This window comes from Cygnus olor, chromosome 1 (genome assembly GCF_009769625.2).
Source record: "Cygnus olor isolate bCygOlo1 chromosome 1, bCygOlo1.pri.v2, whole genome shotgun sequence".
Lineage (NCBI taxonomy): Eukaryota > Metazoa > Chordata > Aves > Anseriformes > Anatidae > Cygnus > Cygnus olor.
The window spans coordinates 21,569,412-21,593,537 of record NC_049169.1 but is presented as its reverse complement, the minus strand read 5'-3'; the positions used below and the strand labels follow the sequence as shown (position 1 = coordinate 21,593,537).

Genomic DNA, 24,126 nt, shown 5'->3' with positions numbered 1-24,126 from the left:
AGCCAGTTCACAGTCCACCTCACTACCCGATAGTCCAGACCACTCTTCCTCAGTTTAGCTGTGAGGATGCTGTGAGAGACGGTGTCAAAGTCGTTACTGAAATCAAGATAGACCACATCCACTGCTTTACCATCATCTATTCACCTGGTTATGTCCTCAGAAAAGGGTATCAGGTTGGTCAAGCACAACTTCCCCTTGGTGAAACCATGCTGACTGCCCCTAATGACCCTCTTATCCTTGCTATGCCTACAGACAGCGCCAAGGATAAGTTGCTCCATCACCTTTCCAGGGATGGAGGTGAGGTTGACTAGCCTAGTGGGGCACCCCCCTGGTAGGCTCACTAACCAGCTGAGTCAGGAAGCTGTCTTCCACACACTCCAGGAACCTCCTAGAGGGCTTCCTCAGGGCTGTGTTGTATTTCCAGCATATGTCTGGGAAGTTAAAGTCCCCCATGAGGACAAGCACTGGAGATTGAGCAACTTCCACCAGCTGCTTGCAGAATGCCTCATCCATCTCTTCATCCTGGTTTGGCGATCTGTAACAGACCACCCCAGGATGTCAGCCTTGTTGGCCGCCCCAATCTTTATCCACATGGACTCTACCTTATCATTCCCTACCCCGATCTCAACAGCATCAAAACACTCTCTAATACAGAGCCATGCCACTGCCCCTCCTCAGTTGCCTGTCCCTTCTGAAGAGCTCGTAGCCATCCATTGCAGCACTCCAGTCATGGGAGTGGTCCCACCACCACGTTTCAGTGATGGCAACTAGGTCATAGTTTTCCTGCCGCACAATGGCTTTCAGCTCCTCCTGTTTGTTGCCCATGCTGCATGCATTGGTGTAGATGCAACTTCAGTTGCAACACTGCCCTCACCCTCAACCCTGGGACTGCTCCCCCAGGCTCATCTCTATGGAGCCTCATTTCACCCTCGTCCCCCCTCATACCTAGTTTAAAGCCCTCTCTCTGAGCCCTGTCAGCTCCTGGGCTAGAATCTGTTTCCCCCTTTGAGACAGGTGGGACCCCTCTACAGCCATCAGGCCAGGTGCTGAGTAAATCTTCCCATGACCAAAAAAATAAAAAAAAATTCTGCAATGGCACCAGCCTCTCAGCCATGTATTGATCAGCTGAGCTTTTAGCATCCCTCCCTGCCACTGAAGGGATAGAGGAAAACACCACCTGCACACCCACTCCATCCACTAACCACCCCAACCCCCTGGAGTCCCTTTTGGTAGCCTCCAGGCTTCTCTCAGCAATTTCATCGCTGCAGCCTGAATTATCACTAAGGGATAACAATCGGAGGGGCGAACAGGGACAGGAAGTTTCCCCACAACTCTTCGGGCCCAACCAACCAGTTTTTAACCCAATGAAGCATACACCCGTCCAAGCCTTGAGCAGCCACCTCCTTCAGGAGAATGCTGTAGGAAACTCTGTCAAAAGCCTTCCTGAAGTCTAGGTAGACCGCATCCACAGCCTTTCGCTCAACAACTGGGCACATCAGTGAGGCTGGTCTTCTTCTGGCACTCCTCCAAGCAGTTTCCTATAAAGGCAAAGGCTGCCCTCAGGAAGTCCAGGGTAGCAGTTCTGCTAACCCCTCCCCTTACTTTTCCAATAATCAACACCAGTATTAATTCATGATGGCTATACCCAAGACAGCCTCCAATCTTCACATCACCCACAAGTCCTTCTCTGTTAACAAGCAAAAGATCTAGCGGGGTGCCATCCCTAGCTGGCTCTCTCACCAGCTGTGTCAGGAATTTATCTTCCACACACTCCAGAAACCTCCTACACTGTTTCCTCTCTACTGTGTAGTATTTCCAGCAGACATTTGGTAAGTTGAAGCTCCCCACAAGAACAAGGGCTAGTGATTCTCCCACCTGCTTGTAGAATATATGATCTGCCTCTTTGGCCTGGTTAGGTGGCCTGCAAGAGACTCCCACCATGATACATGCCTTGTTGGCCTTCCCGCTGATTCTTACCCATACACACTCAGTTCTGTCATTGCCATTGCTCAGCTCCAGACAATCCAAACACTCCCTAAAATACTGGGCTACCCTCCCACCTCTCTTTCCTAGCCTGTCCCTTCTGAAGAGTTTGTAGCCATCCATTGCAGCCCTCCAGCTGTGCAAGCCATCCCACCGTGATTCTGTGACAGCAACTATGTCATAGCCCTCTTGCTGCACAACAGCTTCCAGCTCTTCCTGTTGGTTGCCCATGCTGCGTGCACTGCTGTAGATGCACTTCAGTTGGGCTAGCGATCCTGTCATTTTTGGGGGGGGGAGAAGGCTTAATTCCTGCACGACCATTCCTGGGCTCTTTTGTGATTTCTAACCCGTCAATGTCCCTTGTGCCTTTGCTGCTTCATGGCTCTCCATCCCCTACCTCAACAGGGGCAGCACACCAATGAAGTTGGTCTGAAGTTTCTTCCAGATGAACTCTAGCAGAAATATTAAGAGCGTAGTCGCAGCTGGTGAACATACTGTATCTATTACAAATCACAGAATCATTAAGGTTGGAAAAGCCCTCCAAGATCATCTGGTCCAACCATCACCCTACCACCAATGTCATCCACTAAACCCTGTCCAACCTTTCCTTAAACACCCCCGGAGACGGTGACTCCACCATATCCCTAGGCAATCTGTCCCAATGCCTAACCACTCTGAGAAGAAATGTCTCCTAATTTCCAACCTAAACCTCCCCTGGCACAATTTGAGGCCATTCCCTCTAGTCCTATTGCTAGTTATCTGCGAGAAGAGGCCGACCCCCAGCTCCCCACACCTTCCTTTCAGGTAGCTGTAGAGAGCAATAAGGTCTATATTTTGTTAAGCCAAAAGCTTGGGCAGAGCTCCTTGAAAACACTGTTCTTCTCTGTGTCCCAGAAGGAAAGATATAAACTGAGAAACAAAATCAGCACAGTTATGATTATCTTGGAGCAACTTTTTTCCCCCCTCCAATTAATTACTTTTGAACAAAAGACACCATTGGTTCTCCAAATTTTTCATAACTGTGCTTGAAGCGTCTTTCGAATTGCCAGCATATACCTTTCTCATCCCTCAGTTCTATTTACCCAGCACTGACTTTTTAGATTTTCCATTAAATGGTTTGGTTTCAGTAGCCCCCAAGTTCAGAGAAAAAATAATCCCTGATGACAGTATTTTCATCAATCAAACTCGTACAAAAATAGATTATTTCTAGCAGACTAGATTATTTCTAACATACTGCACCAACAAGTATTACTTATTGTTGCCCACTTCTTAAGGGAACTTCCTCTTTCAACTACACCATTCTTCCATGGAATGGATGAAAACACCCTCAGGTTTATCCTTTTCAGTAAGAAAATGTTGCAGTGAAGAGTTGTTAGAGAGATTCTAATTTGTCACAGGCATTCATCATCAGCTTCTCTAGGTCAAAGGCAAGACAGAATCATTGTTTACATTCAAAACATTGCCTATTTACTGTGGCAGCAATAAGAACAAACTGATTATTAACAGATGGATAAGCACAGCCCAATTGTTCTCCCTGTTTTGCCTTAACTCATGCTTTGAGGAAGACTTCAAAGAGCACAATTCAACCTGAGCTAATACCAAACTTGCACAGGGTCGGAAGAAGAATTTACCAGAGTGCACTTAAATTCACAGTGTAAAAGAGTAGCCTCTTTGGAAAAGAGAAACCTTTGCACTAAGCCAAACTTGCCCAAGATTTCAGGTACCTGAACCAGTGACAAAGCCCTTTAGAAATAAGTTCAGAAAGCTAACTAATGCCTTTAAACTATGGTTATTTTGCTGATATTGCAATAATGACAACTGAATTCCCCCTGAAATCTCAGCTGAAACCAACAAAAGACTATCAATAAAATTTTCAAGCAAGTCAGCTCCCATCCTCCTCCCATTATCCATTATAGCCTTTTACACAAGCTCAAATAGTATGTTCCCAAATGGCATCTTTCGGCGTAAACATTTTCCAAAGACCATGGAAGCAAAGTAAGTGGTATAAGACCAAAGTGGGAATGGAAGGACCCCACTGACCAATGCGGACAGCTACCCCACCTGAATGCTTTTTGTACCAGGGGACTATATTAAGAATACACAGACAATGAATCTGTATTTGAGTACTAGGGTCACTTACATATAACATTGACGCTAACGGGGTAACTGACCGTGCCTGAGTCAACTGGCTTACAAATTGCACCCATGATTTTAGTAAATGTTTACACACGCGTCGTATGCAAATGTAAAGAACCTGAATGAACTTGCCTATCAAGATTTTCAAGTGCAAATATACAGTCTCCCTTAGTTCTGCTCTTTATATATTATACCTAAATAAAACAAACAAACAAAACATTTGATTTCCCCCCCCCAGTCCCCTGCTTGCACACACTCTAAAAACAAAGATTAAATAACACTTTAAGTGTTCACAAGAAAAATGAATCATGGCTTAAAACAAGCAACACTGAATCTATTCCTCCATTAAAGAGGACTGAAAGTCCCTGCATAGAAAAAAAGCAGCAAATAAATGTTAGAAGTACTATTAGTTAAGACATCAGACAAAAATAGATCAGATTCCTGACTTGCTATTTTTGTCTTCACATAACAACTCCATTTGGATGTTCAAAAGTCAGTGTGCTCCAACACAAAATATTGCTTTCTACTTGCTGTGTGGTATGAATAAAGCAAAGACTTTGTCTCAAAAACAAATATTAGTGACATATACAGACTGCCGATTGTTACTGGTTTGTTCCAATGATCCATAATTGCTCCAAATTAAGCACAGCTGAAGACTGTTGTAGGCGCATCCAAATGTGGGGTTGTTTCTATAACCTAACAGCACTTTGACGTTCGCCTTGCTGAATTCTTCACTGCTGAAGGAGGATCAGAGTCTTCAGTTTACAGCAAGAAATAAAACAAGGCAGTTACGAAGATCATGTAACACAGAGCTCGGAAGCCCACAGTGGAGGTTTACTGCAGTACGGTAGTCTGCTTCTCGTTGCTTGAGCGCAAGCAGCTGCTGCAGCTGTTGCTTCCTCCTCTTCTGTGTCTCCCTTCACCTCTGTGAAACTTTCTGTTTCTTGGAATGGATTCTCCAAGAGTTTCAACACATTTCTTACCTAGAGGAAAAAAAAGTATGGTTATGATAATTTAGAAAATAAAGGCAAAACAATATACAAAAGAACCTCAAACCAAGTAATGATTTAGTATATTGTATTTAACACGCAAATTCCAGACAAGTCAAATATGAAACGGATGAACAATATCTATATAAATAAGCTGAAAGTAATACCTGGCTGAATTTGTATCTGCATGGAACTCAAGCTCAATTAACTTAAAATGCATGTCTGAAGTACAAATTCTTTTGTCATACTTCTCAGAATGCATTAATTCACCCTTACTTGGCAAGCAGCAATCCACATGCTGATCTCCACAGATGAAAGCCAAGGCTTCTAAAAGATACCATTCAGCAGTAAGGAAGTTAATCCCCAGCCATCTCCCAAGATAAAACCTTTGTCTTCACTGTCTTCAGAATGGCTAAGTGTCCTGTCTTAGGATCAGGTTCAGATTCATATTTTCAGTTCCTTTGCTCTGCAGCCATTAAAACCACAGCTCACTCACAAATAGGAAGGCCTTCCAAATAGTAAATTCCCAATCCCCTTACAAACATGCTAGAATGAATCTCACCTAACATTCAGCAGCAGCAGCACCACCACAAATCCATGCAAACCTAAAGAGATATTAAGCAGTAGTCTTACCTCTGAGAAATCCCCATTTTCAGCTGCTTCTATGGCATTCTGGGCAATATAATTTCTCAAGATATATTTTGGATTGTTGGAATTCATAACCTTCACACGATCAGTATTCCAGGCATCAACATCACTAACGCCTTCTATTTCTTTTTGTAAACGGACTCTGGAATTAAGTAGAAACAACTGGTTTGGTTCAAGAATCACATGTAGAAGTCTACCTGTTTCCCTGTCTTGAGATCTGTAGTTTGCAGTTCTTAAATATTACATCACCTATAATCCTCTCAGTTTATAAAACTCAGCACAACGACAAAATAAAAAAATGCCACTTCTTATATCATTTGAAAGCAGCATTACAGTCTATCAGCAGGTCATGATGATGCTCGAGCAAGTGGCGCGCACACTGCAGATTCCCCAAAGAGACACTGAGACACCTTGCCCCACACTGGTGGTCTGTGTGGCACTGCTCTGCAAAAACCTTCACGTTAAAAACTTGGCTTTTAAAAGTATTTCTGTGCTTGTTTATTGGTTAAAACATTTGATGTTCTGATAAAAGAAAAAGGACCTGATACAGCTAAGACTGCCTGATCTGCCAGCTGGCAGGTATACTTGCTAAGATTCTCTGACCCATAGGAAAACGAGATCACAGCCAACCAGGTGAGGAAAGAAGTTTTGCTGCATGCATTAGGTCGGAAACAAGTAATGGTCTTCAAGGCATTTTCTGAATAGAAAGTCTCCAGCTAACACTGAGCTCTTAAGCTTCTAAGTTATACCTGATAAAATAGTTTGAACTTTTTCTGGCCTTGACTTCTTTTACAGTTACTCTTTGATTAAGAATACTTCTATTTGCTTTCTATATTAGTATACATACTTTTTTTCCTTTCAGAAAGAAAAAATGCAAAAGAATAAAACATATAGAGGTCAGCCAATTCTAGTTACTGAGCACTTAATAGCTCACAATTGAGATCAGGCTCCTGTTAGAATCAAGATCATTCTCAAAGTGCTTTTAATATTGACTTTATGCTAGTTCTTTTCTACAACACCCCCCTGTCCCAAAATCTAGGAAAAAAAACACCACTAAAACACACAGAAGTCTAACTTACACAGATACACATTTAGAGTCGTTAATAGCATTCTCAGTTGCCTGCACCCCCCTGCCCCTCAGTCTGTATACTTTCAGAGTGTTTTTCGTGAGACATATACATCGTTATCAAACAAAACACAGAGCAAATGTAGTGCTGAGAATACTGGTAAATCTTACTTGTATTTTTCCAGCCATTCTGTCCAGTGTCTTTTATTTCTACTGAGTAAATCAGCTGCTGTTAACTGCTGCAGTTTAGTGAATTGTTCAATGCGTTCTAATTCTTTATTTATATTAGCTTTTGTTCCAATTAGTGCAAACAGTTGAGGATTAGACTGAGCCAACATCAGCATCATTGACAGTTGTCTAGGAACAAGAGGAAAAAACACATTAAAGTTGAGCTGCCTGTCAAGAATCATCTTTTTGCAACCATAAAGTAGATACAAAAACATTCACAATGAATTGTGATTTCAATGGATAAGTTAAATACCAGTACTTCATAATTCACAAAACAAATTTATAACAAATTATGCTTAGTTTACTGTTCCCTCCCCCTTCTTCAGTGTGTTTAATTCACATTCCTGTGATATACAATGCACAGACAGTAGATCTGAAACTTTACCAATTGGATTTAGATGCACAATTCTCATCAAAACACCCTAATTTGAAAGGAATTTGGAATAAGGAAATTGACCTTACACCTAGGTACCAAGATACCAGAGAATGCATACTTTTTTTTTAATGTATTTTTCTAACATTAATACTGTAACAGCATTCAGAATATGTATACATCACCTAATCATCTCACCAATACTAAGAAGAAGAGATTATATGGGGAAAGATACCTCATTTAAGTCACGAGACAAGTTTTTCTGTTTGTTTATTTATCTAACCAACCTAAATTGGTTCAGGGAGGTTCAGGCTGGGTGTTAGGAAAAGGTTCTGCACCCAGAGGGTGGTCGGGCACTGGGACAGGCTCCCCAGGGCAGTGGTCACAGCACCAGCCCTGCTGGAGTTCAAGAAACGTTTGGACAAAGCTCTCAACACATGGTCTGATTTTTGGGTGGTCCTGTGTAGAGCCAGGATCTAGACTTGATGATCCTTGTGGGTCCCTTCCAGCTCAGGATATTCTGTGATTACTCTCTGGCATCACACAACTAATTATATCCAAATCATATTTTCCTACTTTTAGTAAGCAGAGAGAAGCTGAGTGCTTTGATTTTTTTTCAATTACATGACGTATTATCCACATGTGATCTATGCATCTGACACACCCAAGTCCATGATTCCCAAGTGTTGCGATTAAAAAAAAAAAAGACAAACTTACAGGGTCAAACACATTCTCCATTTTCCACTGCTCCAAAAAGCAGAAAACTGCTGCAATTGCTGTTATAGGGTAGCAGTTGAACAAAATCTCCTATTTTAACACACTCAGAGCAGCTAAGCTGCAGAACATGAAACATCAAATGGGACATGGACAGTACCAAACAGGTCGCAGAGTCTAAAGTGCTCATTTCACTTATACTTGGCGCAGAGCTCTGTTGGCTCAAAGTGATTATTGGCCAACTGTACATAGGACAGTACACTGGCAGCACACAGGAGTCATTACTGTTTAAATCCATTTCTTCTATAAAATATTTCTGTACTACTTCACTATCTGGCACTCTCTCATTGGCTCAGTCAGCAGGGAAAGTGGAGAAAAAGAAAGGAGAAAAACCAAAAACACAGACAACCTTAGCCCAAGAGCCCCCTTCTGGAAGTCACTGAGTACTCACTAGTCACAAAACACACAGGAATTTACATTTCAGTAGATCACGATGCATCTGTTTAACAGTGAAATTTCCAAATTTAATATTACTAGAAACCGTAATATTACAGTTTGTTATAGGAATGATGAAACTTAAAGCACTGGACAAAGTATTTAAGTAAACAACAGTATTACCTTGGATCCATCTGAGGCTTGAAAGCAACTTTCAGTTCTTCCATAGAAGCACACTGACTTGCAAGCTTTTCTAAGAAGTCTTCCAGTCTTGAAGGATCAGAATCTACTGAGAATGAACTCAGCAAGTAGAAAATATTTGTGAAGTCTCCGCCTGAAAGAGTGCATTCTGTGGGTAATGGAACTGACAAATGGGCAGGAGCACAGGTCCCACAGTTCCTTTCTAACCCCCCGCAGCAGTGTGGGTAGCCACTCTAGAGAGACAAATATATTGGTCTCTCAGCGAGGGTGCAAGTATGACACAGGGGGCGCTCTGTAAAAAGGCAACAACTGCCACACAGCTCGCAAGAAGGCAGTTATCCTTCAGTCTTTTTTTCTCTCAGATGACAATGTAGCCATGCAAGGCTGCTTTCTTGTAAGGTCAGGGTGAAAATTACAGTTTGGTACAGTTATAAGGTACTTATGGTATATTAAATAATAACCTGATGCAACCTTCACCAACCTGTGAGATGCATGGTTTCAAGAAGTTCAGACACCAGCTTACTATCTTCTTCTAATTCCAGCTGAATGAGGCCTAGTTTCTTCCTCATCTTCTGCAAATAATGTTTTTCAAATTCTGCATCATATTCCTCTTCCAGGATGAGTTCGCTGATTTCCAAGGGCAGCTCTGGAACTAAGGCTTCAGCGAGCTTCCCTAGATTCCACTTGCAAATCTCTGGCTGCTTGTTGTAAGCATAGCGCCCTGTATTATCAGAACCATTGCAAATGTGCTCGGGGTCATATCTACAAATGAAGAAATAGTTAGCATTCTTCTTGTTATCTGGACACAAATACCGTGTGAAGCCCTCTAGGAGGTTAAAAAGCCCTGAAAGGGAACAATCCTCCTTAGACTGGAGGAACCCCACATGCTACAAGACCAGTCTAACCGTTAGAGATGTTGTCAACACAGTTATATTTCAAGGTTGAAAAGAATTACAGGACAAATAGGACTAGCTTAACCTACTTTGCTGTAAAGTGGGTTCATAAATCTACTTGACAGCTAATATATTAAAGCCATAGTGAACATCAGCAGGATTGTTCTATATAGCAAATTGATACACACATTTTGAATACTGTCCACAGGCCACACTGACCTGTCCATAAACCCAAAAGGGCCATAGTCAATAGTTAGTCCAACTATGCTCATATTATCTGTATTCAGCACGCCATGGCAAAAGCCAATACACTGCCATTCAGCAACCAGTCTTGCTGTCCGTTTCGTTATCTAAAAGAAAAAACATTTTCATTTTTCAACACAATGTATAAGCATTCATACATTTACAAGCATTTGCTAGTCCAAATGGATTTTTCTATTGCTCTGATGGGAGCAGGCTCTGGCAGTATGCCATATACACAAATATCTTGAAGACAGCTTGCTTCTCTCCTCCGTTTTTCAACTGCCTGATTCCTAAATCTCCCATTTCTGTTTGTTCCCTCTTTTACCTTCCACACTTAACTTGAAAGTCAGTTGCAGAGCTTCAAAACACAACTGGAGACAGAACACAGAAATACGGTAAACCAACACCAGACTTGCGTACTTCTCTAGTCATCATGCAAAGACACACTTTTGCTTGCTACTTATTTTAAAGACCCTTTAACTACAGACAGGAGAAAACAGCAAAAGCCTGTCAAATAAAATGAAGAACTATATGTGACAAAACTCAATGTAAAGTCAGCCTGCTGCTTTACTTCGTATGTAGGAGTGATTTACAAAAAGGTAGGCTGTTAGACAAAAATGATACATTGCTAACAAGCTTCAGTCCTGATAAGCACTTACTCCAATCTGCGAAGAGTGGAAAAAACCCTAAGAGCTCACCTTTTAGCTAAATACATATTCCAAGAATGGCAATTCTATTGAAATCTAATTCTTCACTGAACACATGCTTTACCAGAGCTTTTTAGTTGCTTAACTGAGTGTTATCTTTTGTGGGAGCCTCAACTGTAATCAGTGCATATGCTCCAACTGTCAAAAATAATAGAGTAATATTTAAAAATTATTTAATTTAGCCCATTTGCCAAATGCAACTAGATGTGCCCTAAAAATATCTAAAATTCAGGAAGCTAATGTGGCTTTTAAATAAACCTGGCTATTTCCAAATGCCTTACTGAACTGCCATAAACAATTTCATGTAACCATTAGCTACAGTCTTTAAACCAAAATGTTGTCATAGCTAAAATCACTTATCTTCCCAAAATAGCTATCAACACACAGAAATTTAAAGTGAATATTCTCTCCAGACTGTGGTGCAAGTGCATTTAATTAAGGTTTGAAAATGATGTTGTTAACAGAGGAAATGTTAGTTTTATGCACCTATTTTCAAACCCAGAATTCTTCTACTTTACTTTTTTAAAAATGTGCAATCAGATGAAGAAGGAAAATTAGAAAATCCTGGCTGTGGGGTAATCTAACAGGTAGTAAAAACTGTAAGTGATTGTTAGAACAGAAGTTTTTGGTTCACTTTGAGATCTCAGGCTTCTACTTTTTCATTATGAGTTACTCTGCACATTTCTCCTGAATTCTGCTTCACCAGGTAGTTGGAAGTCAGTTGCCAGAAGGCACTCGAAGTCACTACATGTGCACAAAACTGATTATAAACCAGCAAGGGAGACACACCCTATGCGATGGCACTGTGCCAGAAAGATTATAAAATTTAGGAAAAAGGAAGGAAAAAACCACAAAAATACAGGCTGCCACAGATGGGATAAAAGCATTCCAGCAGTAAAGCAATTTGCGACTGCTGGATATCCTTCTATGAAGGCATCACACTGCCAAGGTTCTGGTCAAAATAAATGCAGCTAACGAGAGCACCTGAAAGCAATTAAAGCTTGGATGCCATTCAAAGATGGGTATATTGATTAGAAAGAGACAGCTTTGTATTCACTTTGACCTTCAGCTTTTTTTAATCACATTTTTCTACTGCTAGCCATACTAGAAAACAAGTATGGTATATATAAACAAGAGCACTCTCTTAAAAAACATGTTCATGCAAGTTTAAACAGCACCTACAAATTATTTTAAAAGTATAGATAATGGTGGTTATTTTCTGGTCAGCACTGCCAAATGCAATCACTTGTACTTTTTTCCTCCCGTTCTTCCACAGTACAAAAAGAAAAGACAAAAGCATGTTAGAGAAGAGCCAACAGCACTACCGTACTATTAAAAAAGATAGCAGGGACTGTTCAGATGGAGATGGCTATGGAAAATCTCCGCTTAAGGAGGAGACAAAACACGACGATACAATGCTAGGACAGACCCAGACCGGGGGAGCACAACAAAAAAGACGAGACTGAGGAAAATAAGGAAAGCATGCCAAGATGGAGGCAAGAAACCAGTAGTAACTGGGCCAGGGAAAGAAGTTAGAGACAGAAAGAGGTGGGACTGACTTGTGACAGTGAGACACAAGGGGAGCTGAGGGGAAAACAATTTGTTCACACACACTTCTGCAAAGATCCTGAAGTTTCATGTTTTTTTTTCTGCTGTCAGAAAGTGAATGTGCCATCAGCTACAGAGCAGTACAGACCGTGGTCTGTGACAATCTACAGTCATCATCGACTCCATTAATTCACATGTGAAAGGTCTGTCAAAGTTAACCTCTTCAGCACCCAAAGGTGAACTAAGTAACTGCTTGCTTTTTAATAACTAATGCAATTATGCACAAACTCATAACTCAAACAAGTTAGAGAAAGTCAGATTTTAAGCCTGCCTTTTGTCTCCTCATTGCTCTACTATGAACGTGCATCATGTTGCTGTCACTAACAGATTATTTCAGATATCGAAGCATCACAACTGTTTTTAGTTAGACTCGTCAAGTATATTAGACTGTTACAAATACTCAGTAAGCAGAATAATAAGTATCACCTTCCTATTTGGATAGTAATATTTGAACTTCAGGTGACCTTTTGACTTCAGGTGAACTTTTATAATGGTTCTCCAGTAATTGTTAAGATCTAAATGTATACATGAATTGAAAATGCTTCAAAACCATTTCTGATAAACCATCCAGCCTCTCCTCTGGGCACAACAGAGCCACCCATCACTACATCATTTCTGAGATACATTTATCTCACTTGATCTTACTGTTCCGCAAGTTGGAGGTTTTGCAACTTCACCAGGAAAGTAGTCTCACTGCTTGACTGCCTTTAAACATTCAAATTGTAAAGTATGAAGTTAAAGTGACTTGCAGTAAGTATTTTTTTTTTTTTTTTTTTTTTTTATAATTTGGAAAATAAGAGACAGGGAGTGACTCAACATTCTCAACATTTTATGAGACAAAACCTTGCAAATGCTATCTCAGTACCATTAATTCATCACCTGACTGTCAGAGCTAGGATTCCCCCTCGCATCCTAAAATGCTCTTAGCAAAATGAAAAAACAGTTTTGGGAAGCTCACCGAGAGCCAAGAAATCATGCCTTACTATTAAGAAGGTAAATGATTAACTGTTTTTATCAGTTTGGTCAATATCAGCACTGCTTTCATCAATAAATAGTTGTATTAAGAGTGTTTTCTCCAAAGAAGAGAGCAGTTCAAGCAATCAGAAGATACAAGGTATTAACCCACCCCAGTGCCTAAGATAATTTTTTCAATTTTTGAACAAAGAGGAATTTTTGAAGAGCAACTTAGCTTTCTTACCTCTTTGAAGAAAGCAGCATTCCTCTGAATACTGTTGTCTGAATAAGCCTCCTGGATTTCTGGATAGAAAGTGCCGATCACATAATCGAGCATTTGTATTCGAATATCATTTCGGTTGACGCTAGGACCCTTGCGTCCTGTGTATTCATCAGTAGGTTTAAAAATTTCAAAAGAACCAAATCTGTTGAAATAACAAAAACATGTTTTAGTATTAATTTTTACTATTATTTGATCTAATTAACTTCATCCGATATTACATGTAGTAAAAAATTTACTGTCATTGCAATATCATCTTTAGAGTTTAAGACCAATCCTTCAACAGATGGAGAGAAAAGACCTGAAGAATTCTCACACTGAAACTAACGAAACAAAGTTACTCAGTGCAAGGAAGCACATACATCCACATGTAAATACACTGTCAGATCAAGACCCTAGCTAGTACTGAAGACCAGCTCGTTAAAAGTTTCTTAAAACTGCTTCTACAGAAAAATCCTTATCCTGAGGGAACATACAGGAACACGACTTAAAATACTTAACTTTACATCATGTACATATGATATGTTTTTCCATACACACATGCACAGATATACATGCATTGATGTGTATTCCTTATGCCTCACTTTTCCCTAACATGATGTTGCCTCCCAAGAAACTACACACCATCCCGAAGTTCTGTTTTGCATTGGAACAGGAATTCTGTACACTTCTCAGGCAAGGAAAGTACTGTCTTAAGGCTTTTACAAGATACCCCCAAACTTGGGAAGTATTGTGTCATTAGAATAGCTTGGAAAGTAAGGGTAGATCTATAATCCACCAACACTACCAACATCTAAAAAAATCCCCAACATCTACATATTCCTCGCAGGCATAAACATGAAAAACCTCTTTTGAGATCTGCAGAACTTTCTACCACACTCACACCCCCAGTCCCTAGTTAACGTTTACCTGCCTGTGTGCAAGATGCTACCTCATCTCATCCACTGGGCTAAAACAGCAGCTTTCCACAGCCTCGCAAAAAAGTTACAAGATTCAACAAGAAACATGCAGATGCTGCTGTTATAGAAATACAATTAAAATGATATTTTTGTGCTTCATTTTAGAAGAATAGTAAAAAAATAAAAAGTAGGCTTCTTTCTACCTTAGGAACGTAGAAGCTATTCTCAGAACAACTGTACATCTTTCTTTTTTTGGGTTTCCATCATAAAATATGTCACGAACAACTTCCGAGTCAGATGTCACGCAGGTTCCAGCCCTCGTTGTTGGTATTCCTAGGTGAAACATGGCCTCGCTACACAGGAACTCTCGTATGCTTGATCTCAGGACTTTACGACCATCAGCTTGTCTGTAGCAAAGAGACAGTGACAGGACTTAAGTCTTCTGGCTATAAAGGAAGGAGGACTCCTGCTTCCCCCTTAGCCGTGGAGAAACAAAAACTTAGTTGTAAAGTGCTCTGCCCAAAATCACACAGCAAAGTAGTGGCAGATATGAGATGAAAACCAGATCCTCAGAGATCTGAGGATCTTAGAGATCTTAGAGATCTGAGGATCTCTAAGAGTTCGGATTTGATAAACACACTAGCTATGAGGACCACACATAATAGAAGAAAACTTTTCTAATTACAGATATCCTTTCTAATTGCTTTGTTTTTACAGATGCAGTAGAGACTTTCCGAAAATTATAAGAATCTGGACAAATATAATGTGTCCTACAGTATTTAAACTTACAGCTGTATTATATAACACATCACTAAAATAAATTCTGACCAGAACTGCCTTTCAATACTAGTAAGCTTTAAAAAAAAAAATCAACTTTTGTAGTATTTACCCAATACTTTTGGGGTCCGTAACCAGTACACTGCAGAAATTAAACAAGCACTGTAGCTGTCCGCTAACAAAACCCTGTTTTTACTGTTCACGGTGCAAGAAGAGCAAAGCAGAAAGCAACCAGTGAAACAAGTGACTTATAAAATTCACTTCAGAGTTTCCTATTAATAAAGTGGCTACCACTGAGCCTTTTAAACATTGTTCTTTGGACTTTTCTGGATGAAACACCTAGGAAAGGATTCAGCCCACTCGGGCTGCCTCAGGAGCCGCAGCCTGACAGCAGACACAACGCTCCCACCACACCGGGAATTTTCGCTGAGTTTTGCTCGGGAAAATCCTCCCCCGCATCATTTCGAGATGCACAGGGGCTGGGAGCAGCACCCCCCTTTCCAGCCAGGTCTGCGCACCCCAAGAACCGGCCGGGGGTTCTCTTACCGGGAGAAGGGGGTGAGGCCGGCGCCCTTCAGCTGCATCTCCCAGCGGCCGCCCCGCGGGCCCAGCACCTCGCCCAGGTACATAGCGGCTCCATCGCCCAGCTGCCCGGCGAAGCTGCCGAACTGGTGGCCGCAGTAACAGTGTGCGGCCGGCTCCGAGCCCGGCAGCAGCCGGTTCCCGCTGAAGTACAGAGCCGCCTCGGCCTCCCGCTCCTCCATCTCGGCCGCGGGGCCGGCGGCTTCCAGCCCCAGCAGCGCCAGCGCCGGCAGCGACATGGCCACCAGCCGCGGGTTGCGCAGCGGTGTGGGGCGCACCCGGCAGAAGCAGGCGCCGGGCACAGCCCGCGGGGCGCTGTCTTCGGAAGGCTCTACGGGCAGCGAGCGCAGCGCCAGGTTATCGAAGCGCAGCGCTCCCAGCCAGCCCCCAGCACCACCGCCGCCGGCCCCCAGCCCCGCCGCCGCTTCAGCGCCGCGCTCGGGGCTGCCCGGCCGTGCCGAGGACGCCGTTGGGTGCTGCATGGCGCCGCGGAGGGCGCCGAAACGCCCGGCAGACCACAGTGCGAACGACAGCAACGACCGACTCCTCCCGGAGCACAGCGCCGCCGCCATTCACCGCCTCCCGCCCACGGGGCGGTGCCGCCGCCATTTTGCACCTCCCCCAACGGGCGGTGCCGCCGCCATTTTGCACCTCCCCCCTGCCGGGAGCACCGCCCGCTGCGGCTGAGGCGCACGGGACAGAAGTTGGTGTAAAAGTCGGTCAAACAAACTGTCAGTTTTTGGGAAGACAAAGACTTTTTGAGAAGACTCATTTTTTAGGAAGCAGACATTCTTTAGAAAGCAGGCATTCTTTAATTGCGGCGTAGGGTGCACAGGGGATCACTCCACATGGTGTGCACGACGAATTGTCCAGGCTATAGGGGTTATATACAGTCAAAACATGTATTCATTCGTTTTCCAAAAAAAATAAAAAAATAATATATGCACGTTATTTCGAAGAACTCGTTTAAGTAAGCATGCATGCTCGTTTTTGCTGGTGGTCTTTCAGGTTCTTCCCATATTCGTTGCTGGGGGTGTTTAAGGAAAGGTTGGACGTGGTGCTTAGGGACATGGTTCAGGGGGTGACATTGGTGGTAGGGTGATGGTTGGACCAGATGAACTTGAAGGTCTTTTCCAACCTTAATGATTCTATGATAATCAACTTAGGCATGCATGCTAAGCTAGGTCATACAGACATCCAAGGACTTGCATACCACAAGTTCCTCACCTATCTTTTCAGACGCATCCTCCAGCCTTGGGTCATCATTAACACACAGAGAGCTTCTAAACTTCTTTTTAACTAAACATAGTAAAGGTTTGGCCTCTCTGTTCATAAAACATCCCAGATTTGGCTCCGTTATTCTATCAGCGACAGAACCGCCCGTCAGCCCGGGGGGGCGCAGCGAGGGCGGGCGGCCGGCCCCGGGGGAGGTGCTGGGGGTGGTGCTGAGGCGGCCCGGTGTCCCCCGGCACCAGCACCGCCACGCCCCGGGGGTACAAAGAGCCGGGGTGCTGAGCCCGGAGCCGCCAGCTGGTGGTGGAGGAAGAGGAGGAGGACGAGGGGGTGCTGGGGACCGGTGTGTGGTGAGTGAGCGAGTGGGTGGCGGCGTTGGTCGTGTCTGGGGGTTTCCTCGTAGTGCTGGTACAGGCAGCGTCCTGTCCTGTCCCGTCCTGTCCCAAGTGAGGGGTGCGAGCAGGCTGGTGGTGACACCGAGATGTCGTGGCTAACCAGGGGGACGAAGTCGAAGGAGAAGCCGGAGTCGGAGAGCTCTCTGACTCAGGAGGAGAGGGGGCTGTTGGTGCAGGCTATGCTGGAGCACGGGGGGGATCCTTGGGATTACAAAGTGGTCGGCCAGGATCCCACTCTCAAAGCCGCTGAAAGGCACTGGGTAAACTACATTGCCGCGTATCATCCTAAAGGAGAAAAGAAGTGCTCGGCCCTGCAGTGGCTGCTGTTCGATCTGGCCAGTATCTTGCAAGCCACGGTAGAAGAGAAGGAGCAATGCATAAAGACCTTGCAGAACAACCTGCAGGTGGCCCACAACGAAATCCTCGAGCTGCGCTGCGATAACGCTCTGCTAAGTGAGCAGGCTGAGCAAGTAAGAAAAATGAAAGAAGAACTCAGGGCAGAGAATGCTGATAATGCCCGGTTAAGAAAGAAAGTGCAGTGCTTGGGTAAGCTGTTATCCCTCGGGAAAGGCTTGGACCAAAGGAAGGTAGCGGCTCTGAGCGAGACAAATTGCAACCTGGAGATGTGGGATGGGGATACCTGGAATGTGGAGAACCAGGAAAACTCTGCGGTGCAAGGGGTGAGGGCCAGAAAAATAAAGCCGGCGGAGGGAGATGGAAGCCAGGGAGCGGGGGATATGTCCAGAAAAGAGAAAGTTTGGAAGAAACAGAGGGAGGGATGGCCTGTGTGGGTAAACCGAATTTGGACTTTAGAACAGCACACCCCTTTCACATACGAGGCGGCGAAGCAGGTGGTAACAGCCATAGGGCTGCCCTGGCCCAAGGTGGGGGCGATTATCAGAGCCTTGCCCCCCGAAGAGGCACTGGGGGGAGAGATCTTAAGGCTGGTGATTAGAAATCTGGGAGAATATGAGCCTCTCAAGGATAACATGGAAGGGGCGCCCTGGAGAGACGTCCGGGAGGCGTCAGCCTACGTGTGTGGGAATGTGGTGCTCCGGGTGCTAAAGCAGCAGGAGAAGCCAGTGACCACTGACTTCGACATCCTCGGGGTGAATGTGGAGCAGGCAGATGTAGGGGTGCTGGCCTGCCGTGCTCCAGAGGTGCATAAGGGGTTTTTCATCAGCCTGGGGTCGACTTTAATTGGCCGTCCCCTCCACGAGTGCATGGCTACGTTAGAGAACTTGGGGACCCTCGTGGGAGCGGAGGGAAAAGAGAAGGCAAAGAAGGACGTGGTGGGGGTAAAGACAAGGACGTACATCCCTAGAGGAATAATTTGGAGATATTTAATAAATCAGGGAGTGAATGAAGGAGAGCTAGATAGTCAGCCCACGGGAGTTTTACTTGCCAAAATGAAAAAAATCCTTCAGGAAAAGGGGATTAAACAAGAGGAGATTTGGGAAAAACTGAAGCAAACAAAGCCGTCACCTCCTCCTCCTATCCCAAAGAGAAAACTATACCCATCGCTGAGAGACCTTAAAGATTAGGAGTCTCAGCCCCTGGTGTCAGTGGGATTAACCTCCACCTCACTGACTTGGTATTCAGGGGGAAGAGACTGCGTGGAGGTGCAGTGTCTGTTGAAGGGGGAGTGGGAGGTTACAAACACTTTCTTAGTTGATACGGGATCAGAAGCAGCATTAGTAGATTACTGGGGTCCCCCGCTCCTGGGTAAATCAAGCTGGATGTTGGGAGTAGGAGGGGGGAAAAATGTGGGGGGGAGAAGAAGTAGAAGTGCATAGGGGAAGATAAATTGGATGGGCAGATAATCCTGGTAAAAGTGTGGGGGGCAAACACTTTAGGAAGGAATTTCCTGTCTTAGTTCACGGACATCTGTCCAAGGGAAAACTTATTGTATCACTGCTTCAGAAGATGAAAAGGTGATGTGAGTCGTGAAGTACTGGCATGGAAATGAAAACAAAATTAGAGGCAATATGTAAAGTTGTTCCAGCTGGAGACCCCTCTTCCACTCCCAGTACTGCTACAGTGCAGAAGCTCAGAAGGGTCGTAAGGAGTCTCAGGAGGCACAACAAAGGTGTAAGACAATGGGATTTAAAGTCCCTATTTTCATGATTTCTGTAGAAATCCAGAGATGTGGGGTATGTGGACGGTGGAACCCCCTTGCACTGAATTGTAAGTTTGTGTTGGGTTGTGTCTTTTACCCCTGGGAAAGGGGAATGTTTGAACAGTGTCAAATTGATTGTGTGGGCCCCTTAGAGAGGTCAAAGAGGGGGTTGTACCAATTTGTGTTTGTTGCTATTGGTGGAACAAGAGGGGTAGAGGCCATGGCAGTCTGTGCAGCTACTGCTAATACCACTTTGGTGTCTGTGCAAAATACTGAACATACTTGGTCCTCCATTCGTAATTAATTCAGAAGCCACTTGATGTATGCACCAGTACAGAATTTCCTTGAAGGGATGTGGCTGTATCAGTTAAATCTTATTTCCTACCATCTGCAGTCCTTCAGGATGGTGGGAAAAGCTGCTAGCTCCATCTAGGTGAGACTGAAGCTAATGGACAAAGGAGGAGGGCTGAGGTGGGACGAAGTGCTAGTTTGTGTGCTGGGCCGTGCGAACAAAGAACATGCTAGGTACCAGTGATTGCCCTTGTGAGCTGTTATATAGCTGTGGCCCAGAAATTGAAAAAATGGACAGTAAATGGGCTAAACAATCGTGTGCCTCAAACACCAACTCGATCCTGGAGCAGTCAGCTCAGCAGAGAGCATGGGCTCAAGCAGCTCTGTGGAGTTACACAGCTTGTGAACAGAATACCAATATAGAAAAACATGACAATCAAACCCCACTGGGAAATGTGGTCCAATGCACACCCCACGTACCAAGGGGAAGGCCTAGAGAAAATTCAGGGGTAATAGTGGCTCTGTTCTGGGGAAACACTGTACTAACTAGAAACAAAGAAGCTTCATGGGCAGATGGGACTTGCTGCCAGGAAATCAGAGAATGTTTTTAACTAACTAACAAGGGAGATTGAATTTTTTTCAGACACAGATGTTGCTGCGGGATTGATCACAGGTGTGGAGCACAGACAACCTCTGCAAGAACCATCTTCTTTGAGGTGCCCCTCATCGTTTTAAGGAGCATCACAAATACCATTAAAGCATTGCAGGCTTCTAGGTGTAAGAGCAATAGTTTGGACATGGAACATCACTGCTGTTAATAACTTTAATTCCTTCATGAAAGATGCCAAAGGAATCTTAGTATGAGACCCTGAGACAATGGGAATGCTTGGCTTCTTGGTAATAAGCATTTGTTAGCAGGCCTTTCAGAAATAATGGATTTTTCTCTGTAAGAAAACAAGGATTGAAAAACGAGATGGAAGTAATAAATTCACGTTGGATCCCAGTATGGGTCAGCCACAGAAGTTGCATGGATCCAAATGGTACCTTTGCAACCCGTATAATAATAGGGGGTGCAGTTATATCACCTGGTTACCTGGCTGTTCAGATGGTGCAGATGTACTTTTGGCCACTGAGCATATCCAAAGCTAAAACCACACTGTCCATAGGTAACCACAAATTTTAGTTTGAGAAGATAAAGTGAAATGGGCCAAAGTTAATATTAATCCCGTAACCTGGGAAAAGAATTAGGGAATTGACATGTGAGGCATGCACTGTTCTAGAATACATCCAAGAGTGTAACTCATATAAATGTAGGTTGTGCCTCTCGTGGTGGTGGAGTCTCCATACTTGGAGATACTCAAAAGCCATCTGGAGATGGTCCTGGACAACTGGCCCTGCTTGAGCAGGGGTGTTGAACAGGATGACCTCTAGAGGACCCTTCCAACCTCAGCCCTTCTGTGATTCATTGTATGAAACTGGTGGGAGTTTTGAATCATGTTCAAGGTAAGTTGTACACAAGGTTGTTCTGCCTGGAGAAGGGAGGGCTCTGGGGAGACCTTACTGCAGCCTTTCAATAGCTAAAGGGAAAGATTGAGAGACTTCTTACCGAGTAGTGACAGGACAAGGGGCAATGGCTTTAAACTGAAAGAGGGTAGATTGAGATTAGATAAAAGGAAGAAATTCTTTACTATGAGTGTGATGAGGCACTGGAACAGGTCGCCCAGAGAAGCTGTGGGTGCCCTGGATGTGTGCCAGGTTGGATGGGGCTTTGAGCAACCTGGTCTAGTGGGAGGTGTCCCTGCCCTTGGCAGCAGGGTTGGGCTGGGTGATGGCTGAAGGTCCCTTCCGACCCAAACCATTCTATGATTCTAAATTGGTAATAAATTTCAGACCTCTCTTTGATGCAACAACAGCATCAGTCTCCTCTTCAGCCTGGAGAAGAGGAGGCTGAGGGGGGACCTCATCGCGTTCTACAACTTCCTCGTGAGGGGGAGTGGAGAGGCAGGTGACCTATTCTCCGTTATCACCAGTGACAGGACCCGTGGGAACGGTGTCAAGCTGAGGCAGGAGAAATTTAGGCTGGACATCAGGAAGAGGTTCTTCACCGAGAGGGTGGTTGCACACTGGAACAGGCTCCCCAGTGAAGTAGTCACTGCACCAAGCCTGTCTGAATTTAAGAAGCGTTTGGACTGTGCACTTAGTCACATGGTCTAAACTTTTGGGCAGACCTGTGCGGTGCCAGGAGTTAGACTTGATGATCCTTATGGGTCCCTTCCAACTCGGGATATTCTATGATTCTATCAACAGTGGTAATTGCCTGCGATGGCCAAATTTGGCATGTGGTAAAAGCAACCACCGAGTTTAAAATAACAACAACAAACTGAAGGATTAAATAGCATCATGTCCATCTATTGCACTCAAGCTCAATTGTTAGCTATTGAAAGAACAAATTGGTGGTTAGATGCCTTTGTAATGGTTTAGCTCCTTTCTCATGGGAAATACATGGAGGTCCCGTACTACAAGGGAATTTTCACCAACCACTGCTGGAAATGCACAACTAAATGAAACGTATGTACTGCTTTTGTACAATCTGTTGGGGACCACGGGAGGATATTGTTATACACCAGTGGAGCAAGTCAGCATGGGAACTCCCGTGGTAATTGGTAGGAGGGCAGGTTGTGGATGTGTTGGTCACCTCTAGTGGGACAGTGGGAGGATAACGTGACATCTGTAGCTGCAGTAGAACAGGGATGAGGTGTCGCGCTTGTCTCCATGCCTGGTGGTGTATATTCATGTGCCTGTTCTCAAAAGCTGGGTTCTGTTCCAGACCAGAGGACTAATGACATCTGTCTGCGAACCGACGGTCCTTGCTGGGATGAGGTACTCGGACAGCCAGACGGCATGCAGAAGGACGCCGAGAAACCGGAAAGCGGACAACAAATTGCAAGTTGATGGATCACCCTAGAAAATAAGGAACTGTTAGAATCAGAGACCAATAGCAAATTGTTAACTGTACATTATTGGTATGACATTTACACGGATGGGTCACCAAAAGCTAATGCTATGCAGCACTTGATCACATAATCCTGTACTTGCTACTGGTTATGACAGCATTGTCCTTTATCCTTCTGTACATGCTCTGCTTCTTTCAAAAGGAAGGAGCGCACCGACATGCCCAGGTGAACATCTCACATACGCTGCTGTCCTAACTGCCGTGGTGGTTTCCAGCCGGAAGGGATTGAGCTTACGAGCATCCAGAGTGGTCTGCACGTCCTTGGAGAAGGTCAGTCAGGCCAGGGGGTGACTTGTGAGTGAGAGGTCCCGCTGGAGCATGCGGCCCCATGCAGCCACGGCCCTGGCAGCGAGTGGCCTAGGGCAGTGTGTGGCCGAAGTGTGGAAAACAGGCACTTCTGCTGCAGCTCTCTGGTGTGTGAGCTGCCAGACAAGGTCTTGCTAGCGCTTGGTTTGAGCTTGCAGAAGGATCAAGGCTAAAGTGGAATAGTTGTGTCTAATAATTAAATGAGGATAAACCCAATGGGAAAACAACCAGGCGAGGCGGGACGTGAGGAACCGGGCTGCCTGCAGCAGGTATCTCTGTCTGTAGCACTGTGTGAGGCTGTGCTTGCCTCAGTAATGGTGTTATGAAAAATACATTTAGGTATGGCTATAGCAAAACTGGGACCAGTGGGGAGAAAGTTGGGGGCAGGCTGTTTATTTAGGAGGGATTCGGGTGGGGGAGAGGCAATGCGAGGGTGACAAAAAGGTGAACCTGAATGAAGGATGGTGTGTAAAACCCACCAAAGACGACCAGAGGGCACGTGCCGACGGCAGCAGTGTCACCTACAGCTGGTAGCAGACCCACGCACTGGAGGACATCTCCTGGGATTATCGACCAGGCTCTCCATCTGGTCTCGGACGTGGTGTGGAGGAGCAGACCTGCGCCTTAGGACGTACAGAGCTGCACCCTGTGCTGGCTCTGTGTGTGACTCCCTGGGTCTGAGATCTACAGCTCATAGCTTCGTGGCTGTGCATAATGGTCTGGGTAACTGAGCAGTGGTATGTCACTTGGATTACCCGTTACTTTTCTGTTTTGCCAGTTTCCTTGTAGTGTGTTCATCAATAAACAGTTTGCCTCAGGTATGGCTTGGGTAGTAGCTGCTCTGAAGAGGGAGAGACAAATCTCGGCACACTCACAGAGTGTAGCCTGTGCCATGAAGTGCTGTGTGCCACAAGCCTTCCTCTAACGTACCTGGGCAGCAGGAGGCCTGGACATCCCAGGAGGCACGTGTAGGGCAGGATCTGGACGACACGTGCCCAGGAGCGCTGCAGTTAGTGGGCCTGCACACCAAAATCCCTCAGTGTGTCATAGCCA

General features: G+C 44.6%; 1 protein-coding gene and 1 long non-coding RNA gene across 2 annotated transcripts; one reads left to right on the top strand and one right to left on the bottom strand.

The window, feature by feature from the left end:
* Positions 1-2,269: 2,269 nt before the first annotated feature.
* SELENOO (selenoprotein O) lies at positions 2,270-16,623 on the bottom strand. Its single transcript, XM_040549478.1, has 9 exons — positions 15,681-16,623; positions 14,561-14,764; positions 13,423-13,603; positions 9,886-10,016; positions 9,255-9,535; positions 8,756-8,906; positions 6,994-7,179; positions 5,742-5,898; positions 2,270-5,102 (listed from the first exon to the last, which is right to left on the bottom strand). The coding sequence occupies exons 1-9, from the start codon at positions 16,286-16,288 to the stop codon at positions 4,908-4,910; spliced, it is 2,094 nt and encodes a 697-aa protein (XP_040405412.1). The 5' UTR covers positions 16,289-16,623; the 3' UTR covers positions 2,270-4,907.
* Positions 16,624-19,950: 3,327 nt separating this feature from the next.
* On the top strand, positions 19,951-23,892 carry LOC121066119. Its single transcript, XR_005817527.1, has 2 exons — positions 19,951-20,470; positions 22,582-23,892. It is a non-coding gene; the product is annotated as an uncharacterized LOC121066119 (long non-coding RNA).
* The last annotated feature ends 234 nt before the right edge of the window (positions 23,893-24,126 follow it).